The 11,436-nt window shown below is 58.5% G+C and overlaps 2 protein-coding genes across 2 annotated transcripts in view; one reads left to right on the top strand and one right to left on the bottom strand.

Annotated features, from left to right (window-relative positions):
* RASL10A (RAS like family 10 member A) overlaps nucleotides 1-1,249 on the top strand; it is a 2,305-nt gene extending 1,056 nt beyond the window's left edge. The window contains exons 2-3 of the mRNA XM_006904884.3: nucleotides 215-339; nucleotides 618-1,249. Coding sequence (XP_006904946.1) covers nucleotides 215-339; nucleotides 618-885 — 393 coding nt within the window. The 3' untranslated portion in view covers nucleotides 886-1,249. The remainder of the gene's footprint in view (nucleotides 1-214; nucleotides 340-617) is intronic.
* A 168-nt stretch (nucleotides 1,250-1,417) lies between these two features.
* GAS2L1 (growth arrest specific 2 like 1) lies at nucleotides 1,418-6,967 on the bottom strand. Its single transcript, XM_006904883.3, has 7 exons — nucleotides 6,815-6,967; nucleotides 5,961-6,070; nucleotides 5,224-5,875; nucleotides 3,762-3,869; nucleotides 3,569-3,665; nucleotides 3,308-3,479; nucleotides 1,418-2,754 (listed from the first exon to the last, which is right to left on the bottom strand). Exons 3-7 carry the CDS (start codon nucleotides 5,854-5,856, stop codon nucleotides 1,719-1,721), a joined length of 2,046 nt encoding a protein of 681 aa, XP_006904945.1. The 5' UTR covers nucleotides 5,857-5,875; nucleotides 5,961-6,070; nucleotides 6,815-6,967; the 3' UTR covers nucleotides 1,418-1,718.
* Between the last annotated feature and the right edge of the window lie 4,469 nt (nucleotides 6,968-11,436).

Raw genomic sequence — 11,436 nt, 5'->3', positions numbered from 1 at the left:
CATGGTTGATGGGCTTCAGGCCAAAAAGTTTGGAGATTTTTACCCTAGTGGCCATGAGGACCATCAGCCCCAGGGAACTTGGGGACAAGGCTCACAAATGGAGACGTCCAAGGCCTGAGGTTGAACTCTGGGTTTAGTGTCAAGGCCCTTGCAGAAGGTCAGGGTGTGGGAGAGTGGGTAGGGGGCTCTAGCAAACCCAGCCTCCCACCCCCAGGAGTGGCCGGACCATAAGGACTGGAGCTTGCAGGACACAGACGCCTTCGTTCTGGTCTACGACATCTGCAGCCCAGACAGCTTTGACTACGTGAAGGCGCTGCGGCAGCGCATCGCGGAGACCAGGTGAGGATGCGGCAGGAGGTGAGGGGGGAGGGGAGCATTTACCAGTCTCTATGGGCCTTTGCCGCAGGGGAACGGTGGGCTCTTCCACCTTCATAGCCTGGCTTCAGGCCTGCCAGGCCAAGCCTTTGTCCATGTAAAGGTCTTTGGGCCACAAGGGTCTGGTGTTTGCCAGGGGTATCTTGCCACAAAAGATGCTCCTGAGTGTATATGCCCATTGGGGGAATTCTCCAGCCATAGGGCCCCCGGCACTGGGACCCTCATTCCTATCTGGCCCACAGGCCGGCGGGCGCACCCGAGGCACCCATTCTCGTGGTAGGCAACAAGCGGGACCGGCAGCGGCTGCGCTTCGGGCCTCGGCGCGCACTGGCCGCCTTGGTGCGCAGGGGCTGGCGCTGTGGCTACCTCGAGTGTTCTGCTAAGTATAATTGGCACGTGCTGCGTCTCTTCCGCGAGCTGCTGCGCTGTGCTCTGGTTCGCGCGCGTCCTGCGCACCCAGCCCTGCGCCTGCAGGGGGCGTTGCATCCAGCACGCTGCATCCTCATGTGACAGAATTGGACAAGGAAGCCGTTGGGATAACTGGGCAGTTTGACTGGAACCACCAGGGACCTGGATTGGACAAGCTTGCCCAGCTTCTCTCAGATTGGACAAGATAGTCTCCTCATTCGATGAGCAACATTCCTACTCAATTTCCTGGGCGACAGAACTCTCTTTGAATCTTGTTGGACCCAACCATGTCCTTAGCCCCATTGGACAAGGTCAGTCCTTCCTGGAACTTCAGAGTCATGACCCTATTGGGCGGAACAGACTTGACTATGAATCTAATTGGGATCTCTCAGACTGCTCCTGGAGCTTCATTGGACAAACTCTTTTTAAGTCACACCTCTCGGGAGGTAATAAAGGAGGAAAACAATTCCTGTGTACTGGCATTTCTGGGATGGGCAGGGTACTTTTCAAGACTGGTGATCAGAGGAGCCAGGCTTTGTTCCTGGCAGTTAACTCCAGAATCTCAGCATGTAATGAGGGCTCCCAAATGGGTGTCATAGCCCCAAGGCTGAAATCCCCAAGAAGCGGACACAAGTAGCTAGAACAAAACTTTACTGTCAGGCTCTGCAGGGCCACAGGACCTCAGGAGGGGTCCTCATGGGGCTGGCCCAGCCTCCTCTAAGGCATTCAATAATATTAGTAATTAAATAGCAATGCTCATCCCCCAATCGGAATGTACAACAGAGGTCCCATTGTGCCATGTGGTCCCAAGGGGTCTGGTCCCATGAGGTCTGGTACCCAAGAGGTGCAGGGGTGGGGGGTGTTCCCTGATGCAGAAGGGTTAAGGCCACAAAGGAAAGGAGGAATGGGGGCCTGGGGTTAGCTGGGCTGGTCCATCACATCCAGGAATCTGGCTCGGCCCTTGGACTGACTGAGTGCAGGGCATGCCAGGCCCCAGGCTCTATGGGTCCAGATGGGCGGCGGGGACCCCGAGGTGTGGGGATTCGTGAGGGTTTTCGGTCTGGCTGTGTGTCCATCCGGCCCCGTGCCCAGGTCCTCGGGGGCTCAGGGCCAGCCAGGGGGTTCCCAGATGCATCTGGCAGCACCCCCACACCAGGGCAGGGGCTGCCTTCATCAGAAGAGCTGGACAGGGCTAGACCTCGGTGCCCAGGCAGCCCATTGGCCATCCGGCCAGAATCCCCCGATTGGCCACACTTGCCGCCCAGGACACTGAGGGACGAAGAGGAAGAGCTGGAGGAACAGTAGGCTGAGTCAGGAGCTGAAGGGTCTGGGGCCCGAGCTGGGTCAGGGGCTGGTCCAGTGGGGGTTCCACCAGCAGCAGCCTCAAGGGCTCGGGCGTTGGCCAGGAACTCCTCTTCCAAGCGTCGAAACAGTTGCTGTTCATGTTGCGGGTCAAGCTCTAGAGGGGTGCGGAAGACGCTGGCTGGTGTGGTGCCCAACTCTGGACTGGGGCTGGAGACCCGAGGGGGCCGAGGGGCTGCAGGGCTGCGGGCTCGAGGAGTCTGGGGGCTGCCCCTGCCAGAGCCCCCACTGCCCCTGCCCCGTGGCACCCAGGAGTGCTGCCCATCTCGGTCCCTACGCACAAGCAGCACAGCCTGCTCCTCACGGCTCTGGCTCCGGGCCCGCCGGGCAGGGCTGGGGGCCGAGAGCTGGGATCCCTTGCCTCCTGGGGCCCCCCGGGGCCGACTCCGATCTAGCTGGTCTCGGGACTGGCTGCGAGGGGTAGGGGGCCGTCTTGGGGAGGCCGGGGTGCCTGTGGTCAGTCGTCGGCTGGGCCGCTCTCTCCAGGGACCAGTGCTTGAGTCGTCGCTGCGGGCCCCAAGGGGACCACTCTGGGCTGAGGAAGCTGAGGAGTCACTGTCCCCGGAATAGCGTCGGGAGCGGGGATGGGGGGGTAGCTGATCCCGGGCCCTGGGGCAGGGGAACAAGAGAGAGATGGGGCATCATGGAAAGAGGACTGGCGAGTAGAAAGGGCAGGGGGAAGAATGAAGACGCAGATTTGTGGTTGGCAGGGGGTGGGGAAGACACCTGTGGTGCTGTGGGAGGTATTGGTGGGGGCTGACAAGGGCTTCTGTCTGTCCTGGGGACTTCCAGGGAGAAGTGAGAGACTTTGCAGCCGCTTCCTACAGCCAAGGCCCCCACCCCCACCCTCACCCCAAGACAGAGGAAGAAGCAACGCCTCCAGGGCCCTAAGCTCCCCCTCCCCAACCCTCCTGTTTCCTGGGCAGGCCAGGAGAAAAGCAGGGTTAGATTGGCCACCACCCAGGCCCAGGGCCCGCCCCAGCTGTGTTGTTCATTTGGTTGGGTTGCCATGGAGAGGGGAAGCCAGGCCCGCCCCCACCCACGGGAACTTTTCCCAGGGTGTGAGTCACTCTGGAGCACAGCCTTTTGTCATCCAGTCCAAGGCAGACACTCCCACCCCCACCTCTAGAGCCCTTACCCCCATGTTCTCCTGCCCTCTCACCTGAGTGGGGTCTCCAGCCCCTCCTTTGAACTGCGTAGACTAATGGGTGTCACTTCGGGCCGGGAGCCCCTGCGCTCAGCCCCTGGGGCTGGGCTACCAGCTCGGGGGCTGGGGGTGGGTGACACCCTCTGGGGGGAGAAGGTACGGGTCCTTGGCTGGGGTGGGCGATGGGCTGCCAGGAGAGAAGACAGAGGTGGCATGTGAGAGGTGGAGCCACAGAGATGAGCCCCCTGCCCGCCCGCCTCTGCCGTGGGCACTGACCGGTGGAGGAGCAGCGGCAAGGGTCATGCTTATCCAGGTAGTGCTCCAGTGTGTCCCAGCCACCACCCACACGCACCATCACGTGGCTCCTCAGCACCTGTGGGAGCCCCACAAGGGTCGGTCACAGCCTGTCCCATGGGCCTGGCAGCCCACCCCCTGGGTTCCTGCCTGCTGGGCAGCCCCTCACTCTTACTCGCACAAAGATGAGCAGGCTCGAGTCTCCCACGCGGTACTTCCCCTCCGAGACCTTGATCATGGGAAATTGGTCTGGGCAGGTGCAGTGGCCCAGGATCTCCCTCACCTGAGGCCAGAGAGGAAAGGCTGGAAGTCAGGGATCCATCACTCCTCCTGGAGGTTAATGTCAGCAACTCCAGGGTCAGGAGGAAGTCCCTCCAAGGAATGGGGGCATGGAATGTGTTGCCCCAGACTTGGGTGCAACCTCTACACTTGACCTTTCACAAGCTCTGCTTCCCCTTTGGCTATCAGGGGTCAGAGAAACTGACCAGATGGTGGGGCTGTGGTCAGGCCAGGACCTGATACCCAGGTGAGGCGCATCTCCAAGGCCCCTGACCCTGGGGGAGCCCTCGAGCAGTCCTCACTCCCTTCACTCACTTCACAGACATGAAGGTTGAAGTCCACAGGGAGGCCAGGTTCTGGGAGGAGGCAGGTCACAGGACATGAGTGCAGGGGGGTCTACACCACAACGAGATGGGGTGCCACAGACACATGGGGCATAGTACATACCAACAAGCACCACACAAGTCACTCACCTGTCAAGTATACAACTGCCCACAAGTCCCTCTAGGCCCAGAGCTGCCAGGCTGGCCATGTGGGCAGCCCCGCCTGCCTCCCCACTCACAGCAAAGCCAGAGGAAATGAGCAGGTGGAGCCTTGGGTGACCCTGGCCAGGATGGGTGGGGTGGCAGCCTCTGCCCACACCATCCGGCTATTCCCCTCCAAGACGGGCACATTGTAGTCCTGACCCCTTGATAAGAAGGAAACTCTTGGCCTGGCTGCGGGAGTATCAGGGACACCTAGGTCCTGGGAGAAGGAGGAGGAAGCTGGGGGCAAGGTCCGGCACCTCCTATGCTCAGAGTAGAACTAATTCTGCAGCAGCTTTGGGCTTGGCTTCCCAGATAAGTGATATGTGCAGGGCCCCAGGGAGTGGGAGGGGCCTGCAGAGCCCCCTGGGAGCTTCCCTAGGCACTCACTGAGCCCCTACTGTGTCCCAGGCACCTTGCCCAGAGCCAAGCATCACAGGCACCCACTCAACCTTGAACTCCATGTTGTTGTAGATGCAAATATCTAGCACTCAAGTGAGGGAACAAAGAGGGGCTCAAATCATGTGGTCTCTGAACTAAGGAATACACAGCACTTATCTGGTGCCTGGTTAGCACATAAAGGAAGGAGGGCAGTGATGCAATGGAGCCCAGATTTTATCCCAGGCCAGCTGAGCCGTGTGACCTCACCCAGCACCTCTCCCTCTGTGGGCCTGCTCATCTCCTTGGAGCCGGGTATACACTTGGCACTCAACACTTGCACCCTTTCCACGGGGCAGATCGTCCTGCAGAGAGGTTCAGGGACCAGTTGTGGGCACTGGCTCTATTGTCTGGTCCCCGGTAGGGTAAGAGCATAGCAGGGCCTAAGGGACTCACCAGCTCATCGAGGTTGCGCAGGTCACTGGGCGTCATGCGGGGCCCACGGGTCGGAACCCCGGATGCAGTGGCAGTTTCTTCGGTGTCCTCCTCAGCAGCGGGGGCATTGGGGGCTGAGGGTGCCGCGCGCAGCTCCCGTTCAATCTCCTGTTCGAACTGGACGAGGCGTGGGGCGAGCAGGCCGAGACGGGCCCCGCGCCGCGCCACCTCCAGCAGGCAGAGCACCACACTTTTCTCGTTCTTCCGCAGCACCAAGTCCTCAGTCTCAAACATGAGCACTTCAGGCACACCCAACTCTGTGCGGCACCAGCCGATGAAGGTGGCCACGTTGTCGCGGGCCATGAAGGAGCCGGGCGCCACGCTGTGCATTTGGAAGGCCACACCGCGGGCCGGGCGGGTAGCAGCCAAAGCACGGGCGGCCTCAGTGACAGCATTGGCATGTTGGCACAGGGTGGTGCCTGTGGCCAGCCCTGTCAAGAAGCCATCGCCACCACCGGGCAAACCCAGGCCGTACAAGGCATTGAGCCACTCCGCCAGGTCCTCCTTCATGGCCTCCACGTAGGCCTCACTCGAGCGGAACGGCCGCACACTCTTGGCTGCTGAGCCCGCGATGCCCGCCACTGGGTCCGCCATGCCCGGGCCAGCCAAGTCACTGTGGGCAGGGATACAGGTCAGGATTGCTATGAGGACCCAGCAAGCACTCGGTACAGACTAAGCCACTGACCACCTGCACCTACCTGTCATTTCAGGCCAAATGCCTGGGTTTGAGCCCTGGCTGTGAGAAACTTCTCTGTACCTCAGTTTCCTGGTCGGCAGAATGGGCACAATATTATCTTCTTCCTCCGACCTAATGGGAATAATTTTATAAATTACTTAGTATCTGTGTTTGCTGTTTGGCTTTTGGGGGAAGGATTGGGGAACCTGGCTGGGTCCTCCCTCCCAGGTAGGGAGGGTCCCATACTTACTGCCCTATGTGATAGGGTTAGAGCTGAGCCTGAGAGAAAGCCCGCAGTTGCAGACTCATAGTGGACAGGAGAGGAACCCAGGTCCCAACTCAGGGAGGGGATAGTCCCACTGCTCAAAGGTTCTGCCAACCCCCTCCCACCCCCGGAAGGTCCTGGGTCCTCCCTCAGCCCCCTTCCCTAAAGACTGTCATTATACAAACGACATAACAGTAATAGTAACAGTGACAGTGGCCAGTGCTAACCGCGCAGTGATATCTCCATTTTACAGGTAAGTAAACTGAGGCGCAGAGAGGGTAAGAACTCCGTCAAGGTCGCAGAGAGCAATGGCTGGTGGAGCCTGGGCCCACGGCGCTGGAGCCCGTTGCTGGCCCCATGCGTGATCAGGCAGCCCGCTGGCCGGGGCCAGGCCCCGCCTCCGAGGAGCCTCCCTAGCACCCAGCCTAGCGTGTGCTGCCGGGACTCAGGATGGCCACCGCCAGCCCGGCCTGTCCTTCCGGACTTTGGCCCAGAGAGGGTGCAGGGCTTCCCAAGGTCACACAGCCCCGGGGAACAGAGGCCGCCGCCACCGGGTTCCCCATCGGTGCGCACCCGCAGGGCGGGAGGTGCTGGGGGTCCCCCGCGCTCACCTGGCTCATCCCGGGGCCTCGGGGAACATCGCCCTGGCGGGGGCCGGATCCGGGCCGGGCCGCCGCAGGGAGGCGCCGCCCGAGCCACAGCTGATCCCGGTCCCGCCGCCGCGGCCGCTGCGCCAGCCGTCTCCGCCCCGCCTCCCTGGAATTCGGATCCGGCCCGGAGGGGGCGGGTGGGGCCGCGCGCTCTTAAAGGGGCCGCGCAGTTCTCGGCCTGGCAGGGCGGACTAGGGGAGGAGCTGTAGTCTCCTGACGGGGGGCGGGCCAGGAACCTGGTCTGTGACTAGAAGACCAGGCACTCCCGGCCCCTGGGCAGAAGCGAGACCAGGGCCCCCAGGCGACCCTACTGGCCCAGATGTCCCATCCCCATACAGCCTAGTCCCCCCACTTCCTTCCACCCTCCTTGGTCTCCTAGAGAGGGATTTGGACGCTTCTAATTGCACCCCTTCTCCTATAGTGGCCTCCTTGGAGAAGGCCTCTCTGTTCCCCAGAAGAACTCAGGAAGCGATAGAGGCTAGGGGCTGCAAAGTCACCTCCGGCTGGAGTGGACCTCTCTATATCAGATAAATGAGGCCGCCTTACTCTGAGTGGTGAGCTTTCTACCTGAAATGTCAGCCTCAGAGAATGGGAGGATGGCCCCTGCTATGCCCACTGGGCGTCCTGCTCCACACTGAATGTTCATTGTTAGCCCTGAGGTTAGGAGAACCCCTTTCTCTGATGAGATCACTGAGGCTCAGAGGGTAGGCGGGTGACTAAGGCCTGGGGCCTGACTCCATGACACTTGTCCTGCAGGCAGAGAGACCAGTCCTGACCACTTCTGGTCCCACTTCTGGCCTGTGAGTCAGGCACTGAATGAAAGGGTGAGGAGGGTATGAGCCAGCCTGATCCGCCTGGCTCAGGAGGGTTAACCCCCACTGGTTTCTTTTCAAACTGCAGGGGAGGGACCTGGCTGGGATCAGCGGGAAATCCTGCCCCCTGCTGCTGCTGGCTGGGCGGGGACCTCAGGCCTGGCTGGGCAGCAGCCTTGACGGCAGGCGGGGTCAGCTCAACAGGGGAAGAACCGCTAACAACAGTCAAGGCTCAGAGCTTTAATAAAGCTCAGACTGTGTGCAAGGCCTGCTCTGTGCCCTTGACCTGAAGGAACTGGTATGTCACCTCTCTGAGGGACACTTTTATGCTCAAATGAGGGCTCAGTCAGTTGGAGCCAGGGTTTGAACATGACTATGAGGGGTATACCCTCATTCTGGGATCAGGGGCATTTATTAAGTACCTACCGTATGCCAGACCTCCTGGTGCCAGGCTCCTCAGGTGTATTTCACCGGGTCCTCACGACCTTTCAAAAAGTGGGCTCTCACCCCAGTGCTTTGGATACCCAGGTGGTGCAAGCCCCACTCTGCCCTCTCCTCCAGCTCCCTCCTCTCACTACAGAATGAGGAAGGCCAATAACTAGAAATAGTAATAGCTGACACTTGACAAGTAATAGTAATGGCTGACACGTGACACCTGCTGAGTCTCTTGGCACTAGAAATCAAGAGCAAAAAGCAGGAAAGAAACAGTACTTGTTGTTAGGGCTTGGAGGCAGTCCCTGGGCTGAAACAGGAATGAGGTGTTGGGGAGGAGACAGAGGTGGAGCCAGGTGAAGGGGAGCAAGAGTCTGGAGTGCAGGGGTGAGATGGGCCTGAGATTTTAAATCGGTGATTAGTAAGGAGTTGAGGAAGGGAGCTGTGTGGATATCTGGAAGGAGAGCACTTTAGGCAGAGCGAACAGTCAGCACAAAGACCCTGAGGTGGCCAAGTGCTTGATGTGAGAGTGAGGAGACCCATGAAGCTAGCTAGAGTGGATGGAGGGATGAAGATTGAGCGGGCTGGAGGCCGATCGAGTAGGCGGGCAGGGCAGGAGCCCTGGGGGAAACCAGGAGGTGCCAGTGGGGACGATGATAAGAAGTTGGATTCTGGCGATATTTTGAGGGGAGAGCTGATAGGATGTGCTGGTGAATTGGGTGTGAAGCGAGGACAGAGTCATAAATGCCTCCCGGGTTTGGGACTGCCGATCCCCAAGGAGAGGACTGCTGGAGATGAGGCAGGGAACAGAAATTTCCTAGGGGAAGACCAGGGTGTGATACTAAGTGATTTAACCCTCCAAATAATCCTATGAGGTATCATACTTTTATGTGTTCTCATTTTACAATTTGGGGAAACTGAGATTCAGAGGGAGCAAGGGATGTGTGTGGTCAGCAGCTGTGCAGGAATTTGACTCCTGCTTGTATTTACCTTGCTGTACTGTAGGGCTCTGGACATAGGAGGAGACATCACACTGAAACCAGGCCCTGCTATTGATCATTGGGTGAGATGGTTCAGCTCCATCTGTAAAGTGGCACAGCAGTAGTCATGTCACAGAGTTGTGAAAAGTGATACACTTACTCAGCTTAGTGTAGCCAGGGCATATGTCCATTACTCCTCTGAGGAGGAGGTGACAAAGTGGGGGCTTTTTCTTCCCTATCTCCTGTCCCCTGAGCTGTGGCCTGAGATCACAAAGGCCCATTCCAGACCATAGATTCCAACATTCTGATTCTAGGACATGTGGCAGGTGTGGTGCTAACTGGTGTGGCCAGACCACTGGCCCAGGCCATGGATGTCCTTGGCTTTGACTCTTCTGTTTTGTGGCAACCTCTTCTGTTCCTCGTAGGACCAAGGGAAATCACAGCAACTGCTGGAGGGACACGAGTTTGGGGCTATGGTTGTCCTGAGCCTGTCCCCACAGATCCCAGAGGCTACCTCTGTGTACAGAATGCTGTGGCTCCAATGTAGGCCTTGTCTGGCCCTTGGCCAGTGGGCACATGGCCAGATTTCTTGCCCCCACTGCTGGGTGCCAGGAAGCAGCCTACTCGGCTTTGGTTGCAGCTGGAGGTCGGATGATGGCCATGCAGTGTTCAAGCAAAACCCTCACTGGCAGGCCCCAGGCTTGGTGCTGGGCAGCTTGGATGCTGCTTGGATCCACTTGAAGCTCTCCAGGCTACACTGAGCCTGTGAACACAGCCTAGGATGCGTGAGTGACCTGCAGGGGGGCTTCAAGCTGCTCTGTCCAGGTATGAGTCCAACCGTGACAACTGCTTCTGCATAGGCCGTGGGACTACAAGCTTCTCTGAGCTGCCTCTGAGCTGTGCCTTCCATGAGAAAGAAACAAAACCAGTGAAAAAAAACAAAACCAGAAAGCCCAAAAGGGCTTACTACTCACGCTGTGCCTGACAACTCTTGTCAGGAATGGGGCCTGATTGGGGCAGCTTGAGAGCCAGTTGTCAGCTCGCTGTCCTGGAGTCTGGGGGTTTGGCTCTCAGTCACAGCAGCCACTGACCCTGGTCACTGTACTGTCCTTGGCCCCACAGCCACTGCAGCCCTGGAACCCCATGTTCCTTCCCATAGAGCAGGTAAGCCACTCCCTGCCAGCCTTTGTCCCTTGTGGCCATAGACTAGTTGTCCCATTGACTCTATAATTTTTGCCCAGGCCCTCAGGAGTGTGGCCTAGGTGGGACCACCATGAGGCTGTGTTGGAAATTTTTATTCCAAATATGACTGACCAGAAGCTAAGAGTTCGGAGCAGGGTGTGGAAACTAGGCAAGACTTTTTCTGACTTCTCCCTCCCACCTCTCCTGCTCTCTCTTGCCCCTGCCCATCCCCTACCCCTCCCGACCAGATTGGTACAGCCCTTTGAGACACAGTTTACTTGCTGCCTAAGGGCATCAGAGGCCAGTGCAGTCCAGAGGTTTCTTTTGGCCGAGAGAAAACGGCCTGCTTGCCATAAACACCTCCACCCTAGGCCTAGGCACCTAGGACATAAATACCTCTCACGGGGCTATTTAGTGTTAAAGACTAACCTCCTCTCTAGACCAGACAAAAGGTTACTCCCGGGACAGCCTCAAGCTCTAGGCAGGAGATAGGCAATGCCTTTCACATATGATAATTGGTTGTGCAGCAGCTTTCAGTGAAAGCTGCTTGTCATCCTTAAGCACTAGCGTCAGGCCTGGAGGTGGATAATCCATACCCGTTGCTGCCAGAGCTTCCAGCTTTTCAGAAACAGGAAGCTTGTGTGTGGGAAGACAAGAGGGTGAGAGCACTAACTCTGGAGGGAGCCTGAACTCAACTTTCACTTTGGCCTCCAAATAGCAGGCCCCATTCCTCCTCTCAGAAATGGGAACCGCATACTTCCTACCTCAAAAGGTTATCAAGAATTAAATGTGTTGAGGCAGTGCTTGCACAATGCAGGAGCCTCAGGGGGGGCCATGGTTGTTTGGGCCTCAGGGGTGACACTTCCAACACTTGCCACAGCTGAGGTGGGAGTGTCCTTGGCCTCTTGGAGGAATAGCCCTGGCCCATGTGGCTGGACTGCAGTGGGCAAGGCAGAGCAGGGCAACTGAGGTCACGAGAGCCTGTGGGTCATGGCAAATGTTGTGGGAGCCACTGGAGGGTTTCAACAATAGCAATGACTTACGGTGTGCGTCCTGGACTGCACGGTGGGAGGTGTGGGTGATTGGAGCTGTACTGTATTTTGAAGAGGCCCTTATTGGTTGAGTGGGGCTTGGGGTGGGTATGGGAGTATAAGGAGTCAAGGACTCCAAGGTTCTG

This window comes from Pteropus alecto, unplaced genomic scaffold, assembly GCF_000325575.1.
Source record: "Pteropus alecto unplaced genomic scaffold, ASM32557v1 scaffold190, whole genome shotgun sequence".
NCBI classification, from domain to species: Eukaryota; Metazoa; Chordata; class Mammalia; order Chiroptera; family Pteropodidae; genus Pteropus; species Pteropus alecto.
This window is presented reverse-complemented; position numbering and strand designations above follow the sequence as displayed.